This window comes from Panthera onca, chromosome A2 (genome assembly GCF_046562875.1).
Source record: "Panthera onca isolate mPanOnc1 chromosome A2, mPanOnc1 haplotype 2, whole genome shotgun sequence".
Taxonomy (NCBI): domain Eukaryota; kingdom Metazoa; phylum Chordata; class Mammalia; order Carnivora; family Felidae; genus Panthera; species Panthera onca.
Window position 1 is genome coordinate 36909304 of NC_138340.1, and position 22594 is coordinate 36931897.

Consider the following 22594-nt stretch of genomic DNA (forward strand, 5'->3'; position numbering starts at 1 on the left):
GCACACGACAGTGCCCCAGGAGCAGCCAGCCCCCAGACCCCAGCCCAGAGAGGAAGGGGCTGCCGTAAACAAGACAGCGTGCCCAGATCGGGCCCCTGACAGCCCAGCAGAAAGGCCCGCCCGGTGGGGAGGGCGACAAGGTGAGTGGGGTGCTGGGTCACCAGCTGGAAGCCACGTGGTCCCAGATGGGCGTCAGGCCCATCTGCTCTCTGCAAGCCCCCATGTGCACCGTGTTCAGGGGACAACAGCGAAGTACCCAACCCCACCCGCTGGCCGCTGGGACCACAGATGGTCACCTGAGGGAAAGGAGATGCCGGGCCCACCAGCTGGCTACTCTCAGGGGTTTCAGCGGAGGCCCAGCGAAAAGCACCGGCTGGTAAGAAGGCCGCACAGCTGGGGCCAAAAGGGGAGAGGGCATGAGAGAGCAAAAACGGTCCAAGGAGAGCGGAGACAGGGCAGACCCCATGAGGAAGTGTGGGGCACGGGATGGTGGAGACTCAGGTACTCTCCATTCTGACTGCCATCTCCTGGTCCTCGGACACCCCAGCACGAAGTGCCCATGGACGGCAGGCTTTCTCGGGGCCTTGGCAGGTGCCTGGCGCCTCTCCCCACATTAACCTGAGAGTCTTAGCCACACATCTGAGAGGAAGGTGAGAGAAAACACCCACCCCTTCCTCACGGGCTGTGGGCGACAGGGGACGTGTTCATCCACACCGAGCTGACACTGGAGCTGACCTCAACTCTTCGGTAGTTTAGACTTGAACGTCTTAACGTTTCAGATCTTGAACATTTTTTTTTTTTAAGTTTTTAATTTTAATTCCGGTACAGTTAACATAGCGTTTCATTAGTTTCAGGTGTACGATATAGTGACTCAGCAGTTCCACACATGACCCAGTGGGATCTTGAACATCTTAAATGACATTTAAGAGTTGCTCAGCAGTGTGAAGACAAACTTACGAATTAATATTGAGTGGATAAAAAGCAAAATATTAATCCTACATTGCGTTTCATTATGACCTCTTAAAGAGAAGTATGTGTAGAACGAAGCCGCTAAGGAAATGGTGTCTAACAAACACTATCCACTCCACAGTTAAGGCCTAGTGTATGCCTGGAAGGTACAAGCAGCCGAGGACATTGGGAGAGCAGGCCGATCTAGCCTGCAAGCCTGTGCTGCTTTCAGAGGCCTGTTTCAGAGATTTTCCTTTCAGCCCTCTCTACCTTTGGTCAAACATCTGGCTCTGAGCAAGGATGGGAAATAATCCTAACAGAATTTTGCAAAATCCATCATGTAATCGTGAAGGTCATACCCACAACGAGACCCTCAGCAGACTGGATGAAGCGCAGCAACAGAACCAATCCCGGGCCGGGCTCAGGGGTAAACTTGACTGTGCCTCTAGAATCAGTACAGAGCTGCCCTTATGGGGCTCCAATCCAGCAGCTGGTGACCAAGGGGACTCCCAGACACCCAGAGGATAAGGTAACGATATGACAGCTCATATGAGCCTGCTTAATGTTTAAGTTGACCCCCTTTCTTGGAAGGGACCCAGACACGAACTAGTCTGATTCTGCCCTTTTACTAATGAGGGTTTGAGAACCAGCGATGCGAAGGGACACCAGCCCCAGGTCACATGGCTGCTGTCATTTCAGAGCCTGGGCCACTCTGTCCTTCCCCCTGCTTCAGGACCTTGTACATGCTGTTCCCTTGCCTGTGTTTTTCATTTCTTTTCTTTTTCTTGAATGCAGAAGTAGAAAAACTTCATTTCTACTTTCAATTTCTATTAAATACTTTTTCCTTAAATTTTTTACTATATTTTTTGCTTTTATGTAAATTTTTTCAAATTCCATTTTACTTCCATCATTTTATTTTAGTCTACTACAGTGTATTCACTTTTTCAAATTTTAAATCATTTCTTTTTTCTTTTTTTTAAATATTTTTTCTCTTTTTCTTTTCTTCTTTCTTGAATACAGAAAAAGAAGAAATTCATACTTATTTTTAATTTTTATTAAAAATATTTTTCTTTAATTTTTTCTACTATATTCTTTACTTTTGTGTATATTTTTTTCAAATTCTATTTTAACCCCATCATATCATTTTAGTCTACTTCAGTGTATTCATTTTTTCAAATTTTCAAATGATTTCCTTTTTTTTCTCCCCCCCCCTTTTTTTTCTCTAATCTGTCAAACCACTTTCAACACCCAGACCAAAACACACCTATGATCTAGCATCATCTATTCGATTTGTGTGTGTGTTTAATTTTTAATTTTAATATTTTTTTAATTTTAATGTTTTTAATTTCAATTTTTCTACCTCATTAATTCATTTTCTCCCTTCAAAATGATATAATGAAGGACTTCACCCCAAAAGAAAGAGCACGAAGAAACAACAGCCAGGGATTTAACCAACACAGATACAAGCAAGATGTCTGAAACAGAATTTACAATCATGATAATAAGAATACTAGCTGGACTCGAAAAGAGATTAGAATCCCTTTCTGCAGAGATAAAAGAAGTAAAAAATAGCCAGAATGAAATAAAAAATGCTTTAACTGAGCTGCAATCACGGATGGATGCCACGGTGGCAAGGATGGATGAGTCAGAACAGAGAATCAGCGATATAGAGGACAAACTTAGAAAATAATGAAGCAGAAAAAAAGAGGGAGATTAATGCAAAAGAGCACGATTTAAGAATCAGAGAAATCAGTGACTCATTAAAAAGGAACAACATGAGAATCATAGGGGTCCCAGAAGAGGAAGAGAGAGAAATAGGGGTAGAAGGGTTATTGAGCAAATCATGCGGAAAACTTTCCTAACCTGGGGAAAGACATGGACACCAAAATCCAGGAAGCACAGAGGACCCCCATTAGATTCAACAAAAACCGACTATCAACAAAGCATATCATAGTCAAATGCACAAAATACTCAGGCAAGGAGAGAATCATGAAAGCAGCAAGGGAAAAAAAGTCCCTAACATACAAGGGAAGACAGATCAGGTTTGCAGCAGACCTATCCACAGAACTTGGCAGGCCAGAAAGGAGTGGCAGAATATATTCAGTGTGCTGAATCAGAAAAATATGCCATCACAAATTCTTTATCCAGCAAGGCTGTCATTCAAAATAGAAGGAGAGATAAAAAGTTTCCCAGACAAACAAATATTAAAGGAATTTGTGACCACTAAACCAGCCCTGCAAGAAATTTTAAGGGGGACTCTCTGAGGGTAGAAAAGATGAAAAAATATATATATAAACAAATAAATACCAAAAGCAACAAAGATCAGAAAGGACCACAGAACACCACCAGAAACTCCAACTCTACAAGCATCATAATGGCAATAAACTCATATCTTTCAGTACTCACTCTAAACATCAATGGACTAAATGCTCCAATCAAAAGACATAAGGTAACAGAATGGATAAGAAAACAAGATCCATCTATATGCTGTTTACAAGAGACCCACTTTAGACCTAAAGACACCTTCAGATTGAAAATAAGGGGATGGAGAACCATCTATCATGCTAATGGTCAATAAAAGAAAGCTGGAGTAGCTATACTTATATCAGGCTATGTAGACTTTAAAATAAAGATTGTATCAAGAGATGCAGAAGGGCATTATATCATAATCAAGGGGTCTATCCACCAAGAAGACCTAACAATTGTAAACATTTATGCACCAAATGTGGCAGCACCCAAATATATAAATCAATTAATCACAAACATAAAGAAACTGATCGATAGTAATACCATAATAGTAGGAGACTTCAATACCCCACTCACAGCAATGGACAGATCATCCAATCAAAAAATCAACAAGGAAACAATGGCTTTGAATGACACACTGGACCAGATGGACTTAACAGATATATTCAGAACATTTCATCCTGAAGCAGCAGAATATACATTCTTCTCCAGTGCACATGGAACGTTCTCCAGAATAGATCACATACTGGGACACAAATCAGCCCTAAGTAAGTATAAAAAGATCGAGATCATACTGTGCATATTTTCAGACCACAATGCTATGAAACTCAAAATCAACCACAAAAAAAAATTTGGAAAGGTAACAAATATTGGAGACTGAAGAACATCCTACTAAAGAATGAATGGGCTAATGAAGCACTTAAGGAGGAAATTAAAAAGTATATGGAAGTCAATGAAAATGATAGCACCATAACCCAAAATCTCTGGGACGCAGCAAAGATGGCCATAAGAGGAAAGTATATAGCAATCCAGGCCTTCCTAAAGAAGGAAGAAAGATCTCAGACACACAACCTAACCTTAGGCCTTAAGGAGCTGGAAAAAGAACAGCAAATAAAACCCAAAACAAGCAAAAGACAGGAAATAATAAAGATTAGAGCAGAAATTAATGCTCTCGAAACCAAAAAAACAGTAGAACAGATCAATGAAACCAGAAGCTGGTTCTTTGAAAGAATTAACAAAATTGATAAACCACTAGCCAGTTTGATCAAGAAGAAAAAGGAAAGGACCCAAATAAGTAAAATCAAGAATGAAAGAGGAGAGATCACAACCAACACAACAGAAATAAAAACAATAATAGGAGAATATTATGAGCAATTATATGCCAATAAAATGGGCAATCTGGAAGAAATGGACAAATTCCTAGAAACAAATACACTACCAAAACTGAAACAGGAAGAAATAGAAAATTTGAACTGACCCATAACCAGTAAGGAAATCGAATTAGTAATCAAAAATCTCCCCAAAAACAAGAGTCCAGGGCCAAATGGCTTTCCAGGGGAATTCTACCAAACATTTAAGGAAGAGTTAACACCTATTCTCTTGAAGGTGTTCCAAAAAATAGAAATGGAAGGAAAACTTCCAAACTCTTTCTATGAAGCCAGCATTACCTTGATTCCAAAACCAGACAGAGACCCCACTAAAAAGGAGAACTATAGACCAATTTCCTTGATGAACATGGATGCAAAAATCCTCAACAAGATATTAGCCAACTGGATCCAACAATACATTGAAAAAATTATTCACCATGACCAAGTGGGATTTATACCTGGGAGGCAGGACTGGTTCAATATCTGCAAAACAATCATTGTGATTCATCACATCAATAAAAGAAAGGACAAGAACCATATGATCCTCTCAATAGATGCAGAGAAAGCATTTGACAAAACACAGCATCCTTTCTTGATAAAAACCTTCAAGAAAGCAGGGATAGAAGGAGCATACCTCGAGATCATAAAAGCTATATATGAATGACCCAACACTAATATCATCCTCAATGGGGAAAAACTGACAGCTTTCCCCTTAAGGTCAGGAACAAGAAAGGGATGTCCACTCTTGCCACTGTTATTCAACATAGTATTGGAAGTGTTAGCCTCTGCAATCAGACAACACAAAGAAATAAAAGGCATCCAAATTGGCCAGGAGGAGGTCAAACTTTCATTCTTCACAGATGACATGATACTCTATATGGAAAACCCAAAATATTTCACCAAAAAACTGCTAAAATTAATTCATGAATTCAGCAAAGTTGCAGTATATAAAATCAATGCACAAAAATTGGTTGCATTCCTATACACCAACAATAAAGCGACAGAAAGAGAAATCAAGGAATTGATCCCATTTACAGTTGCAAAAAAACCATAAAATACCTAGGAATAAATCTAACCAAAGAAGTGAAAAATCTATACACTGAAAACTATAGAAATCTTATGAAAGAAATTGAAGAAGACACCAAAAAAAATGGAAAAAGATTCCATGCTCCTGGAGAGGAAGAACAAATATTGTTAAAATGTTGATACTACCCAAAGCAATCTACATATTCAATGCAATCCTTATCAAAGTAACACCAGCATTCTTCACAGAGCTAGAACAAATAATCCTACAATGTGTATGGAACCAGAAAAGACCCCAAATCACCAAAGCGATCTTGAAAAACAAAACCAAAGCTGGAGGCATCACAACCCCAGACTTCAAGCTATACTACAAAGCTGTAATCATCAAGACAGTAAGGTACTGGCACAAGAACAGACAACCCAGAAATGGACCTACAAAGTATGGGTAACTAACCTTTGACAAAGCAGGAAAGAATATCCAGTGGAATAAAGACAGTCTCTTCAGCAAGTGGTGCTGGGAAAACTGGACAGCGACATGCAGAAGAATGAACCTGGACCACTTTCTTATACCATACACAAAAATAAACTCAAAGTGGATGAAAGACCTCAATGTAAGACAGGAAGCCATCAAAATCCTCAAGGAGAAAGCAGGCAAAAACCTCTTTGATCTTGGCCACAGCAACTTCTTACTCAACACATCTCCGGAGGCAAGGGAAACAAAAGCAAAAATGAACTACGGGGACCTCATCAAAATAAAAAGCTTCTGCACAATGAAGGAAACAATCAGCAAAACTAAAAGGCAACCGACAGAATGTGAGAAGATATTTGCAGATGACATATCAGATAAAGGGTTAGTATCCAAAATCTATAAAGAACTTATTAAACTCAACACCCCAAAACAAATAATCCAGTGAAGAAATGGGCACAAGACATGAATAGATACTTCTCCAAAGAAATCCATATGGCCAACCGACACATGAAAAAATGCTCAACATCACTCATCATCAGGGAAATACAAATCAAAGCCACAATGAGATACCACCTTATACCTGTCAGAATGGCTAACATTAGCAACCCAGGCAACAACAGATGTTGGTGAGGATGCGGAGAAAGAGGATCTCTTTTGCATCATTGGTGGGAATGCAAGCTGGTGCAGCCACTCTGGAAAACAGTATGGAGGTTCCTCAAAAAACTAAAAATAGAACTACCTTACGACCCAGCTATTGCACTACTAGGCATTTATATAAGGGATACAGGTGTGCTGTTTCGAAGGGACACATGCACCCCCATGTTTATAGCAGCACGTCAACAATAGCCAAAGTATGGAAAGAGCCCAAATGTCCATCGATGGATGAATGGATAAAGAAGATGTGGTGTATATATATACAATGGAGTATTACCCAGCAATCAAAAAGAATGAAATCTTGCCATTTGCAACTATGTGGGTGGAACTGGAGGGTATTATGCTAAGTGAAATTAGAGAAAGACAAAAATCATATGATTTCACTCATATGAGGGCTTAAAGAGACAAAACAGATGAACAGAAGGGAAGGGAAACAAAAATAATATAAAAACAGGGAGGGGGACAAAACAGAAGAGACTCATAAATATGGAGAACAAACTGAGGGTTCCTGGAGGGGTTGTGGGAGGGGGGATGGGCTAAATGGGTAAGGGGCATTAAGGAATCTACTCCTGAAATCATTGTTTCACTATATGCTAACTAATTTGGATGTAAATTTTAAAAAATAAAAAATAAAATCAAAATAAAATAAAAATTTTAAAAATAAATAAAATAATGTTTGTGAAAAGTTTTAAGTCTTAAGAACAGACTAATGAAATAATTCTAAACAAAATAAAACACAAAACACGGGAAGAGAATATGAAGAATTTTAATTCATAAAGAGCTGATATTATTCTCATTTCTAAAAGGAGATACCCTATTTGATGAGTGCTTACTTATAAACCAAATACTCTCTAAACTATCTCGTTTAATTCTCAAAACAACCCTATATCATTATCCCCATTTTTCAGTTGGGGAAACTAAGGCTTAGAGACATTAACTAGCTTGTTCGAGGCCACACAGCTAGTAAGTTTTGGACTTTGGTTTGAACCCAAGACTGCCTTTCAACTCCGTTTTTTTCTAGCCATGACTTCTACTGCCTATAAAGGGAATAAAAATGAGATGCAGTAAGTTGTATGTGTTTCAGGGATTTTCTTCTTGTACTTTGCATTTTCTACACGGAGCAACTATGCCATTAATAACCAGGAAAAAAATAACAGTTATTGTTTTTATAAAATGAAACAAACAGAAACGGTTCTTTCTTGCCGGAATCCAAAGGAGAAAGGAAATATCCATTTTCATTTATCATGTTTCCCAGAGGGATGTCTATTCAGGGTGGGATGATGCTTCCTTGTGAGGGTCTCCTTTATATGCTGTAGGATTTTAGCACCATCACCCCTGTCCAACCAATGTCCCATAGCAGATATTGTCAGTGCCTTGCCAGCAACCTGTCAGCACCCACCCCTCCAGCCAGTGCCACCAGCTGCAAACACCTGTGACCTTCTGCCTGGTAACTTTCTCCCTGTTTGGAGAACATCCTTGGTTCCCACGCAAGGCAACCCAGGAGTGCCAGAGCATCAGTGGCTCTGGAAGCAGCCCTTGACCAGTGCTGAACTAGAACTTGGTGGCTCAACTCCCCACCTTCCCTGCCTCTCAGATGCAATGACTCTGAAGGCACATCCTGCTCTCCAAGTCCCCAGCAGGACCAGTCACCCAGGTGGTAAGTGGCCTGACACATTGGCTTCCCTACCTTGTTACCTTGAAACACTTAACAGTGTTTTCTGGGATCCCCTCCTAAAAACATGACTTGCCCTCAAATCCTTGTCTCAGAGTCAGCTTCTGGGGACGTCAGGCCAGGGCGGCTCCCCAGGCATGTTGACACTGAAAAAGGTCCTACAACTTCCAAACACCAGGCTCAGAGAGTGCAATGCTCTTCCGAAATAAGAAACCGTTTAAGTTCTGCACTTGCTCTCTAGTAAAAGACCTCTGGCTCTAAGAAAAGCCCATGGTGATGTCATTTCACAGAGAACTCCCCCAAAAGTTCTTCAGACACCCCCTTGATGTCTGCTGCTCTCCCATTCTCCAGTAGTTCAAATGAGTCCCTCCCTGTGGTTCAAGAAACAGTGATGATTTTCAGCGCAAAATAACCACATGGCTTTGGGCTAAGCACCACTCCAGGAAGGAGATGGTCATAATCACGGTAATGCCAGGAGCTAACGTTTATTGTTTGTCATACACCTGAAACAAGGTAAGACTTTACACAAATTGCTGATTTTGGTTCCCTTAACACGAAGAAATGTGGCTGCTTGGAGGCCAAGAGCACCTAGACACGAATTCAAAGTGGGCCAGTTCATTCAGTCAACAAAGATTTACTGGGAAAAAATATATATATTCATGGAGCACTTACTAAGTTCCAGACAATGTGCTAGGTAGAGGCGTTCAACATATGACCAAGTCACATATGTTCCCTTCTCTCAGAAGCCACATTCTAATGGAGTATTGGGTTCAATCAGGATGACTTTGCTCCCCCCCCCCCCCCCCCGCCAACCCTGACCCCCAGGGACATCTGGCAATTTCTGGAGACATTTTTAGTTGTCATAATTGGGGAGTGGGTGTGTAACTGGCATCTAGTGGATAGAGGTTAAGGATGTTGCTAAACCCTGTACAATGTACAGGGCAGCTCCCACAACAAAGAATTATCTGGCTTAAGATGTCCAAAGGGTCAGGACCCCTGGGTGGCTCAGTCAGTTGAGCATCCGACTTCGCCTCAGGTCATGATCTGATGCTTCCTGAGTCCAGCCCTGCATCAGGCTCTAAGCTGACAGCTTAGACACTGCTTTGGATCCTCTGTCTCCTCTCTCTCTCTTTTTCTCTCTCTCTCTCTCTGCCCCTCCCTGCCCCCTCTGACTCTCAAAAATAAATAAACATTAAAAAAAAAAAAAAGATGTCAAGGCTGAGAGACCCTGTAAGAGAGGAAGAAGAGAGAATGGCAAAAACCAAACCGAGAATTTTGAGATGTGAAACCTGGGCTGGTGTCTTCCTCGTCCGCTTTGGTTCTCAATCTGGGAAATGGTATTTGCTTTATCATGAGTCCCTCGTCAACATCCACAAATGGAGGTGGGGTCATTGTTTAAACAAGCACACCCATCACGGAATGGAATTCTGAAGGAGGTCCGAGATAAGCTTTCCACTGGCAGCACATTCCACAGCTCAGTTTGGTACTAGGTTGGCCGATGACGGCTCTCTCTGCCAACCCCACCCTCCTTTTTTAAGGAGAGATGCGCTGATGTGTCTTTTCAGTCATGTTCCACATCTTATCATTTACTTATTCCACTGCATTTCACGAAGGGTTTGAGGCAGCCAAGTAGATATAAACAATCATAAACTCAAACCAGGAACAATACAGATTAGAATAAGGGGCGTGGAGGGTTTTTCATTATGGTTGTTGTCTGTTTACAAACTCATCTTTTGAAGAACTCCCCCTCAAATACACCATGTACACAAACACACACCTGCTGGAAGGGGGTCCTGTACTGTCTGTGAGATTTGGATGTACTTGACTCTTCCCACGGCCAGCAGTGAATATGTGATCCCAGAGTGATCTGTCAGAGCACCACTCTGCCTGGCCAACATGATTGGTGCAGGGACCAGCATGCTATCGGAGACCAATCACAGACCTCTGTAAGGTTTCTTCCAACCTTGTGGAGAACTACGGCTGTCCCATTCTCTGGGGTCTGCAAGTTAAGGACATGCTGCATTAGGGCTGCCAGCCCAGGCAAAAAGCCTATCTTAAAATTAGGATGAGAGGGCTCCTGCATGGCTCTGTGGGTTAAGCATTCGACTCGGACTCAGGTCATGATCTTGCAGTTCTCAGGTTTAAGGCCTGTATCCGGCTCTGGGCTGGCAGTTGGGAGCCTGGAGCCTGCTTTGGATTCTGTATCTCTCTCTCTCTCTCTGTCACACACACACACACACACACACACACACACACACACACACACACAAATAAATAAACATTAAAAAAAGGTTTTTTTAAATTAAGATGAAGGAAGCACACAAAATCTACAGATGGAGAGATAGGGCTCTGAGAATACCTGTTGAGACCCAGCGATGTCTGAAGGTCAGTGACGTGGTCCACTGAATCTCTCTCTTTGCCCAAAGCTATCTACACATTCAATGCAATCCCAATCAAAATTGCACCAGCATTCTTCTCGAAACTAGAACAAGCAATCCTAAAATTCATATGGAACCACAAAAGACCCCGAATAGCCAAAGTAATTTTGAAGAAGAAGACCAAAGCAGGACGCATCACAATCCCAGACTTTAGCCTCTACTACAAAGGTGTCATCATCAAGACAGCATGGTATTGGCACAAAAACAGATACATAGACCAATGGAATAGAATAGAAACCCCAGAACTAGACCCACAAACGTATGGCCAACTAATCTTTGACGAAGCAGGAAAGAATATCCAATGGATAAAAGACAGTCTCTTTAACAAATGTTGCTGGGAGAACTGGACAGCAACATGCAGAAGATTGAAACTAGACCACTTTCTCACACCATTCGCAAAAATAAACTCAAAATGGAGAAAGGACCTGAATGTGAGACAGGAAACCATCCAAACCCTAGAGGAGAAAGCAGGAAAAGACCTCTCTGACCTCAGCCGTAGCAATTTCTTACTTGACACATCCCCAAAGGCAAGGGAATTAAAAGCAAAAATGAACTACTGGGACCTTATGAAGATAAAAAGCTTCTGCACAGCAAAGGAAACAACCAACAAAACTAAAAGGCAACCAATGGAATGGGAAAAGATATTTGCAAATGACATATCGGACAAAGGGCTAGTATCCAAAATCTATAAAGAGCTCACCAAACTCCACACCCGAAAAACAAATAAACCAGTGAAGAAATGGGCAGGAAACATGAATAGACACTTCTCTAAAGAAGACATCCGGATGGCCAACAGGCACATGAAAAGATGCTCAACGTCGCTCCTCATCAGGGAAATACAAATCAAAACCACACTCAGATATCACCTCATGCCAGTCAGAGTGGCCAAAATGAACAAATCAGGAGACTATAGATGCTGGCAAGGATGTGGAGAAACGGGAACCCTCTTGCACTGTTGGTGGGAATGCAAATTGGTGCAGCCACTCTGGAAAACAGTGTGGAGGTTCCTCAAAAAAGTAAAAACAGACCTACCTTATGACCCAGCAATAGCACTGCTAGGAATTTACCCAAGGGATACAGGAGTACTGATGCATAGGGGCACTTGTACCCCAATATTTATAGCAGCACTCTCAACAAGAGCCAAATTATGGAAAAAGCCTAAATGTCCATCAACTGATGAATGGATAAAGAAATTGTGGTTTATATACACAATGGAGTACTATGTGGCAATGAGAAAGAATGAAATATGGCCCTTTGTAGCAACATGGATGGAACTGGAGAGTGTGATGCTAAGTGAAGTAAGCCATACAGAGAAAGACAGATACCATATGGTTTCACTCTTAAGTGGATCCTGAGAAACGTAACAGAAACCCATGGGGGAGGGGAAGGAAAAAAAAAAAAGAGGTTAGAGTGGAAGAGAGCCAAAACATAACAGACTCTTAAAAACTGAGAACAAACTGAGGGTTGATGGGGGGTGAGAGGGAGGGGAGGGTGGGTGATGGGTATTGAGGAGGGCAGCTTTTGGGATGAGCACTGGGTGTTGTATGGAAACCAATTTGACAATAAACTTCATATATTGAAAAAAAAAGATTTCTTTCACTGTAATGTAAAAGATCCTGACATAGTCCAGGCATATAGCAAGATGCGGGCAAAATGGAAACCAGAGAGCAGGAGATATGGATCAAAGCAGGTTTGAATTTGGTTGCGTTTGTTGGTCACCAAAGGTTAGGGTGATCAGTTACATCATTCTCTGTAGGTTTGCCATGAGATCATTCAAGCTCCTTAGGAGACGCCAAGCTTTTTCCTAGCACTGGCTTCTCAAAATAGAACGGACTTTGTAGAAGGAAATGCTCAGATACGGAGAGGACGCCCTCTTTGATGCACACCCTTCAGCAAATATAATCACGGGATTTGTAAAGCTGTTACCAAGACTCTTGTGGATGCTAAGGGATTCCCCCTCCTTACAGGGTTGGTCAGCTTGATTTTGTGGGATCAAGAGAAAGGCAATGTGCTCCAACTCTGCACACTTTTGAAGGTTCTCTCCCCTGGTGAACATTCCTAGAGGTGGTTCTAGAACACTGTAGCCACTAACAGTTCTCAGCCTGTTTTGCCCTTTCCTGCTTGGAAATCAGCTTACTTGTACCAGCTCCCCTAAAGAGAAGGGAAGCTCAGAAGAGTTAGAATCTCCTGTCCTTCAGCCCCAAGAAGGATGGCAGCAAGGTGCGTGGAGATGTTAGGGGGGCCACACTCAAGAGCCTCCCTTGTCCTCACCTCCTGTCTCCAGGATTAACACAAGCTGTTAGGATCTCACATTACCAGCAGGCTGTCACTGCAGTGAGAATCTCAAATGGCTTCAACCCAAGTCACAGATTGTCCCAGAGTCTCTGTCCTTACAAAGAAAAAGGAGAAAAGCCACCATGCCCCTAAACTTGTCTTGGAGCAGTAACACTTTGATGAAGCCTAGTCTGACCATGTGCCTCACTAGAGTTCCACGGACAAAGGCAGGTTTGTAGCAGAGTATCACAACACGACACTAGGGAAGACAAGGTGTGTGTGTTTTGTTTGTTGTTGCTGCTGCCCTTGGAACTGTGCCAGTGGTTTTACAAGCGGTATTTCATTTACTGTACATGGCAATCCAAGGAATGAGATAGTAATACCACCACTTTCTACGGAAGGAGGGAGAGGATATGTACTTTGCCCAAGTTCACACCATTGGTACGAGGCAGAGCCCATGAGTTTGGACCCAAATCTACGGGACCTCCAAGTCCATGCTCTAGTCTCTGCCTCAGACCCTGACAGGTGGGTGCCATGGAACCACAGTGGGCAGAAGAACCCCCTGCCCCTGGGGTTCATCCAACAAGAAATGCCTTCCTTATCAGAGCCATGTGTGAGCTCACTGGGGTACGTTGCCCATATCACAGCTATGTGCCCCCCTAAAGGAAATATGCAGATACATTATCTAGGGTTAGGGAGGCTAACCATCAATAAGCAGGCACATGGCTTAAACCACCCCTCCCCACCCCATAACAAAACCGCAGGCTGAAGAAAATACTGATAGAGGAAGCACAAGAAAACAATTGCGTCGACTCTCCCCTTTTCTTCAACAGCTAGCTTGTCACAAGGTTAAAAACAATGATGTTCTATTCAGATCAAAGCAAAGTCAGCCAAGAATAATCAAAACTCTCATGAAAAATATTCAAAATATGGACTGTTTATTAATGGTAAGTTTCATCCTCAACATACATCATGCTTTGATGTTAACTAATGATCGTATGACATCACCATGCTTACCAACAAATTTTAAAATAATACTTCCTGCACCTTCAGCTCAGCTTAAAATTCGTTTTTATGTATGCCTTATAATGTACCTAATAACTGTTCACCGGTACACGCACATACTTATTAGTACAACAAATGTGTATGGATTAGGGTACATACTAAAAAAACATGTTAAAACATGTGTCCAAAAAGCTTCATAAATAAGACAATGGAAATCACCAACTCTGCGCTATAAACCAAATTCCCAAGGATTTGCCATCTATTTGGGGCACATAGTTTGGGTGCTTCTCAAACAATGTGCATTCATGCTACCTAGGGGCCTTGATAAAATGCAGATTCTATTTCAATAAGTCTGTGGCAGGGCATGAGATTCTTCCGCTCAAGCTCCCAGGTCATGAAAATGAGGCTGTTCCACAGGACACACTCTGAGTAGTAAGTTCCTAAAAGAACTATAATGGTAACTTTTAAGTGTCCACCTGACTGGGCCACAGGGTGCCCAAATATTTGGTCAAAGGTCATTTTGGATGCATCTGAGAATGTGCGTTTGCATGAGATGAACATTGACAGCCAAGAGACTGAGTACATTGTGCTCCATCATTCGGGTGGGCCTCGTCTAATCAGTTGAAGGCATGTACAGACCAAAAGGCCGACCCTCTCTTGAGTAAAAGGGAATTTTCCTGCCTGACAGCCTTCAAACTGGGGTGTCAGTTCTACTGATTTCAGACTTCCTAATTGCAAGTGCACATAATGTATCTCTCTCTCTCTATCTCTCTCTCTATATGTATATGTATATATCTAGATATAGATAGATATAGATATAGATATCGATATCTCCTATAGGTCCTGTTTCTCTGGGGAACCCTAATACAGGTACTCACTAAAGAAACTATACTTTTCCTTGATATCACTTGTCCCAGTTCAGAACAATTAGGTTGAAACATTGCCATTTTTACTGTCAAAGATGATTGAATATTGACAATTTCATAAGGTTCAATTTAGTGTCAATTTCTTTTAAGATTTACTTGTGTGTTACTTGTCTCGAACCATTTGAGTGTTAGTTCTTTGAGTGCAGGGATTGTGTCTGTACTGTCACTATTATAGCTCTCAAAACAGTGCTAGGTATGCCATAGGTGCTCAATAAATACCTATGAAATGAATATGTGAATGGGTGAATGAATGAATGAATAAAGAATGAATAAAAGAGGAGATACTTTCTTTTGTAAACTGGGATGTCAGAAACCAGAATTCCTCTGTGCCAGATACTGTTCTAGGCACTGTGGACAGTAATGTAAAGAGACAGATAATCAAGTAGCAAACCAGGAAATTAATAAGTTAATTTTAGGCTGTAATGTGAAATGAAGCAAGTAACACCAAGCGATGGGCTGGAGTGGGGTGGGGGTGGGGGGCTGTGGTAACTGAGCCTGGGTCTTCAGGGATGGCTTCTCAGAGAAGGCGACACTGGAGCGGAGACCTCAATGGTGAGGAAGCCAGCATGTGAGGTCTGATGGAGGAGAATTCAAGCCAAGCCAACACAACAGCTCCAAGGTAGCAATGAGCTTGGCATATTTGAGGAACAAAAAGAGAATATGGCGTTCCTTCACTTTCCAATTACAGCGAGCAAATAAAAGACCCCAACATTCCCAAACAGAGCTCAGAACCTCCTCATCTTGCTTCAAAGCTTCCAGGAGTCCCGAGGTCTAAACTGTGTTCTGACATTTAAACACTTGGCTAGGATTCCGGAGCATTTCCTCTTGTATCAGAAGCATCTTTTAGTCTTTCAAGAACGCAAGGGTTGTGGGAATGAGGTAACTTTCTGGAGCGGTGGTTACACAGGTACAGGCAAAGCTCCTCAAACCACACTTAAACTTAAAATGTGTGCCTTTTATCGTGTAACGTATACCCCACTGAAGGTGACTGCTAAAATGCAAGGACTCCATTGCCCAAAGAGAAGTAACCTGCCATGAAAAAGGATATAGAGAGACTACTCCATGGGCAACGAGATGTGCCTGCAAGAGTTTCTCCAAGCTGGGGAGCTGGTGAAAGCCAGAAGGTAACCACAGACATGCAGGATAAAGGGGAAGCAGGAAGAAGAGAGAAGAGGCAAAAGAAGGGAAGACATTTATCATTTGAGGCCACTTCTTTAAAAGAGACTCCAAAAAAATAAAAATAAAAAAAAATAAATAGAAGGGACTCCAGCTCGTCTGAAGCAAGTTTGAAAAGCACCCGGGACACTGTGCTGTGTAATGTGCCACTTGGATTTCTGATTCTGTTTGAAGATGGGCAAAACAATGGCATGTGTTCCCTCCTGGCCTCAAGTTTATGGAGCTTCATACAGGCATTCCTGCCCCCAAGGTCATTTCTCATCAATGCCTCCTCAAAGGGCACTGGCCCTGCCAGGGGCAGATGCAGGAAACACTCCTGGTCTTGATCTTCCAGCGGCTCCTTGAACTGGCCTCCCTGCATGTGTTGCCATTTGCATAACCATAAGCACTTCTTTGTGATCTGAGAGCACGTAAGTCCTGCACGTGTCCACTCAAAGGCCGTGCAGCCTAGTGGTCAAGGACCTGTGCTCTGGCCTCAGACTGTCTGGGTTGGAAGCCTGACTCCTCCACTCCCCAGGGCCTTGTTCATCCTCATGGAAAGCAATCTGTGCCTCTTCAAAGGCACACTGTCCTAAGGGCTGCCTCAGTGGGGCAGGACCTGAAATTAAAGGAGAATTTATACCCAAGCTCACGGCAAAATAGCAGGCTGGACAAGGGTTCTTTAATATCACCCAGGCCAACACTTTGCAAGGTATTCAATGTGGCCTACCTGGGTCTTCTCTCCTATTCTGAACCTGTCACGCTCCGCTGCTTAACCCTGAAGGACTTAGGAGCCTTGACCAATGTCACACAGCTAAAAACATATAACAGAGCCAGACCTAGGTACTGAGTTTCAGACTACAACATTTACCGCTTTGGCAGGTCAGGGGTAGAAAATTCCAATAATAAGGGTGATGGCAAAGGGGTAAAAGTTGCTGAGCAGTGACCATAAAGAGGTCCTGTGCTAAGGGCCTCCCAAGCCCAGTCTCAGTGAAACGCTCGCACAAGCCTATGACACAGGGATCACCATGGTCGCAATTTACAGACAAGAACCTAAAACTCAGAGAGGTGAAGTCACTTTCCCAAGGCCACACAACTCTTAAGTGGCCAGGCTGGATGGAATCTCCGGCCATCGGATGAGGTCGGCCTGACTGCATCTCCAGGCACTGCAGGGACCAGCACTAAGGGAACTGGGTGGTGGTGGAGACGGAGGAGACCTGAGAGCTTCCTAAAGAGGGAAGTCACCCCCGGGAGGCAACCAACAGCTTCCTTGGGAAAATGCACTCTGGTGTTGTCGGTTCTACCGATTTCTCAAGAGAAGTCAGAAATTGGGATTTCTATGTGAAATCTCCTCGGTTCTAAGTTGGGCTTCAAACACAATACATAACAGACACTGAAGAAATTTTACAGCCCAGATGCAGTGAGGCTTGACTGGATCCGAGTTTGGAAGCCCAAGCTCCAGAGGACATTTCTGGCATGACAAGGAGAATGTTACCGTAATTGGCTTTTTGATGGTATTAGAGTTTCTGTCCTTCTTGAGTGCGATCCTGGGATTGTGTTGTGTGGGAAAATGTCCTTGTTCTTAGGCGATCCACGCTGAAGTATTTAGGGAGAAAGGAAGAGAGCAAATGAAAATACAGAGTGGGTGCTAAAGCAGATATGACAAGATACTCATAATTGCGTGGCCTAGATTAGTAACTCTCAACTGGGGGTGATTCTACCCCCGGATGACATGTGGCTATGGCTGAGGACATTTTTTTTATCTCACAGCTGGGTTGTAAGGGGGTGCTACTGGCACCTAATGGGGGGAGTCGAAGCAGGCTGCCAGACACCCTACGATGCACAGAACAGCCCCCCACAACTGAGAATGAGCCGGCCCAATGGCAGTCGTACCGGGAGTGAAAAACCCTAAAGACATTTTTATCCTTCTTTCAAGTTTTGTCTTTTGTATCTGTAAAATGTTTCACAGTAAAAAAAAGAGAGAGAGAGAGAGAAACTTAAAAATAAGAATACATAAATAGTGGTGCCTGGGTGGCTCAGTTGGTTGGGCCTCTGACTTCAGCCTAGGTCATGATCTCTCCGTTCCCGGGTTCGAGCTCTGTGTTGGGCTCTGTGCTGACAGCTCAGAGCCTAGAGCCTGGTTCAGATTCTGTGTCTCCCTCTCTCTCTCTCTCTCTGCCCCTCCCCTGCTCATGATCTGTCTCTCTCTCACTCTCTAAAATAAACATACATTTAAAAAAAATACATATATAGCAATACCTTGCAGACTAAACCAGTAACCACAGCTGGTTACCCTGGGTAACCACAGCCAGCCACTGTTTGCAGTCACTTGTTCCGATACATGGTGGCAGAATATAAGGCTGCTGTGGCTGATGGATGAGGGTCTCTGAATATATTCCTATATCATGGGCAAGACCCCAGCATGCCCATGGATTCCACAGCTCCTGGAATTAGCAACTTTCCCCTGTTTTCGAGTCCCAGTCAGCCCAAAAAGGAGCAGCCGACATGCCCAGGATTCTGGGTCTGAAAACTGACATCACGAAGGACTCTTCTGGGATACCACAATTGCACAGGTCACGAGGAGCAGTTGGTGATGTGGGGCTGCTTTCCGATGAAATGAGAATGAACCCTTCATCTCAGGGACCCGCACAGCCCAAGACAAAATAAATTAAGAGGCTGTGGTCGAGATGGTAATTTCACCCGGAAGCTCTCAGGTAGCTGGGTATATGCCACTCGGGTACCCGCTGACCTGTGGCTGGGACTTGAAATGGTTAATTGCATACACAGGGCACCATGCATTTCGACGGTCCTGGGGGCAGCCCCCAGCACCACAAATACACAAATACACAAAGCAGAAATACGTGCAGAAAACACACAAGCAAATGCAAATAAGAGAGTGGCATTGGATTAATGCATCCATCTCCAAGACTGTAAAATAGTCCCAAACTCAAGAACACTCTTCCTTAAACATGTAGGCCACTTTTGAGGAGCCATTCAGGGAGGCTGCTACATGCGGATTTCTGGGGCTCATCCCAGACCTTTACTGACCCAGAATGTTTCCCTTTCTGGACAGAACACAAGAATATGCATTCTAGGAAGCTGCCCACCCCCACCCAATGCTCACTCAAACTGAAAACACACATGAAATCAGGGGGCTGGGGACTGCAGTTTTATAACTAACTGGGTGACCTTGGAGAAGCCACCCAACCTCAGCCATGATTTTGTCATCTATAAGTGGGAACTATTAGCACCTGTCTCCTAAGGTGGTCATGCACACTAAAGGAGTGTTTACACACACATGCACTCAAGTACACACACACACACACACACACACACACACACACACACACACCTCTAGTGCAGTGCCTGGCAAATGTTCTTTCCTTTTCAGTAACAGTAACTGGCCACGCACCGGAAAGCCTAGAGAGCTTTACAGAAGTACAAAGACTCAGCAACCCTAGAGACTGTGATCTAAATTGCCTGGGGCAGGCCCCTAGCAAGAGGGTTGTGTTGTTTTGTGTTGTTTTGTTTTGTTTTGTTTTTTAAAGCACTCCAGGTGGTCCTAAACAGCAGCTGGGGTTGAAAACCACACCTGGGAAACTGCCAATAAAAATCAACTATCCTTTCTCTTCAAGAGAATGTACTTCCATGGCATTCTGGAATTCCCAAACTGTGTACCCGGAGAGTCTTGTGTCCAGGCTCTTTCAGAGGTGTGGATGCCCCGATATTCCACACCCAACCAGCCCTTTGGTGGTCCCTGAAGAAGTGGCTGCAACCAACTAAGCTGGGGGGATTCTCTTCTCCAGACAGAGCTGCAAGGTGGCAAGACAGGAATAAGATTCCCTCCTGAGCCCTCAGGTCTGCAGTGGAGCTCTGTCTCAACAGGAATACCCAGATCACACAGAGCCTGAAGATCACACATCACCTTCCCCCTCTGCAGGCCAAAGGGAGCCGCCCACCCTTAGCTCAGCTCCCACCTTCCCACCTCCCCTTCTCCCGCCTTTCTTACCCTCCTTCACCTGCCTTTCCTACCCTCCTTCATCCCCCACCCAAACACCCAGGAGGGCTCCTTGGCATCGCTGGTTTGCAAGGGAAGGGCTCAGTGGATACTTCAGCAGAGGAATTAATATGAATCTGCAAGGCAGCCTACCTATCCCTGGGGGACTCTCTCCCTACCAAGGCCACACCCGTCGCCTGCCACAGTCCCGCCGCCCTAGTCTTCCTTCACCTTAACACAGACCCCAGGGAAACTACAGGGACTGGCGGGGACTGCGGGGAAGTGAAACTCCTGCCTGTGGGGCTGGCCACAGGGCATCTTAGAGGTGCAGGAGGTGGGCGGGGCCAGCGTGTTACTCTCTCAGTTGGTCAGAGTTTCCTGAATCCTCTCCAAGCTAACTTTTGTGCTTCAACACCCCAACATCCACCCACACCTCCCTGCTGACCCAAACCAAGAGGAATTTCCTCACCTCTTGCCCCAAATCCCTCCCCTCTGGGGGGGAAAAAAAAACATCGGATACTCTGCGTATAAATAGAAAATAATTGCTAGTGCGGTGGTAATGTTCCTTCGCCTATTTTGGGTGGGTCTCTTTGTTCAGGTTTTTTAGGCAGACGCACCCAGTTCCTGCATCCACAGGAGCACACATGGGCCCCAGCCGGAGGTGTGGGGAGGGTGTGTGTCTGTGTGTAGGGGGTTGGGGGGAGGGACACATGGCGACCCCGTTGCCCACACTCGGCAAGATCGAGCTAGCTAGCGCCCAGACACCCAGCTGTTCCAAGACCGCCAGTCGCTCTCCAACCCCTCCCGCCCAGACCTCCTGCCAACCCTGGCCTGCGTCGCGTCTGGGGGCTGCTTCCCGGTGGCTGTGTACTCTGCCTCCAAAGTTACAGGGTTGTGCGAATCAATTTAGACACTTTTTTAAAAGGCACAAGGAAAATCGCTCCATTAATCCCAAAGTGCCTTCTCCCATCTGCTGCAACTCGCCATCACTAGGACTTGCAAAATGAAAGTTGAGGGAAAGTTGAGGAATCAGTGGGGCAGGAGGGGGGCTCCCGCCCTTGGAGTCCTCGACAACCCCTGCAAGGGGCACAGCGCAGGGCGGAGGCCCTGGCCCCCAGCAGGGAGAAGTGGCAACAGCGGAAAGCGGGCAGGGGTCCGGGTGGCGGGGAGGCAACCAAGGTCCCAATTCCAGGAACCTGGCAGCTCAGGGAGAGAAACAGGCCGCTCCAGGCAAGGCTTTTCTTCTCGCCCTCCCCTCTCTCTCTCCACCTCCCTCGCTTCGTTTTCGGGAGCCTTACGAGCTGCAGGCGGCACACACTGCTTCCCTCCCTCACACATGCCGCCCTTCCTTTTCGGGGCCGCCTGCCCTGTTTACCTAGAAGCTGGCATCTGGAATTCGAGGGGTAGACCCCTCGCCAAAACCCAAGACTCCGGGGCCCTGAGCTCCCGGGCTGTTGTGTGTCTCAGATCCGCTTGAATCCTAGGTGGGAAAGGGCAGCGAGACGGTGAGGGGTGGTGCAGAGACCACCCCCTACATACACACACGCGGTCAAGTCCACACCTGTGCGGAGCCCAGCGCCCCTTCTCCGCGCTTGGAGCCGAAGTTGGCTGCCCTGGCGATCTCCGCCAGCGGAGATGGGGGTTGGGGGGTGGGGGGAGCGCCATTGCCCAAGGAAAGGTGGAGAGGGAAGAGGAGGGAGAGCGGCGCCTGGAGGGGAGGCGACGGAGTTGGGTGGAGGGGAGGCAGCCTACCTGGACTTGGCTTCCTTTGCCGCCGGTGCGCTTTCTCCAGCCCCAGCTTGGTGAAGATGCCTACAAGCATGACGGCCAGCACCCCGCACATGATGTAAAGGATCAGGTTGGTCTTGTCCTTCGTGGGGTGGTACTGGGGGCCGTCCTTGCGCGCGGGGGGCTTGCGGGTGTTGAGCCACAGCGGAATGTCAGAGTCCGTGCAGGTGCTCTGGTTCAGTCGCCGCTTCTTAAAATGTGCAGCAGAACCGCAAGTCACAAGTCCCTCAGCAGAAGATGAAGTCGCCCGAGGAACAACTGAACGGCTGGTCCCACTCGTCCCTGATATCGAAGTAGCCCCGGCAGAAGTTCGGCGTGGGCGCTCGGGTGGGGAACGCGTCCCAGACCCCCGCGCCCTCGCTGGCCTCTTCCGAGGCGGCCCCCAGAGCGGCTGCACGCCCCCCTCCCCGCGCCAGCACTACCACGCAGCCCAGCTGAGCCAGCTGCCCGTGCCCCGCTCGCTCCTGCGCCCGGCACACACGGGCGCACAGCTCGGGAAGGAAGCTGCCGAGGAGCAGCCGGAGGACGCTACGGATCATGTCTCGCAGCCTGGGCTCGGCCGGCCGCCTCTCCAGGCGCGGCCGAAGCTGCCGAGGCTGTTGCCGGGGACTGCGAGTCGCCGCCAGCCGCA

At 45.3% G+C, this 22594-nt stretch overlaps 2 protein-coding genes across 4 annotated transcripts in view; one reads left to right on the forward strand and one right to left on the reverse strand.

Moving 5' to 3' along the window:
• The window catches only part of LOC132679828 (protein shisa-9-like), a 113975-nt gene extending 91402 nt beyond the window's left edge, over nt 1-22573 (reverse strand). The window contains 2 exon segments of the mRNA XM_078442835.2: nt 21928-22159; nt 22161-22573. Of these exon segments, the coding sequence (XP_078298961.2) occupies nt 21928-22159; nt 22161-22502 (574 nt within the window). The 5' untranslated portion in view covers nt 22503-22573.
• LOC132673358 (transport and Golgi organization protein 1 homolog) overlaps nt 1-22594 on the forward strand; it is a 257878-nt gene that overhangs the window by 126649 nt on the left and 108635 nt on the right. The gene's annotated exons all lie outside the window — the stretch shown is intronic.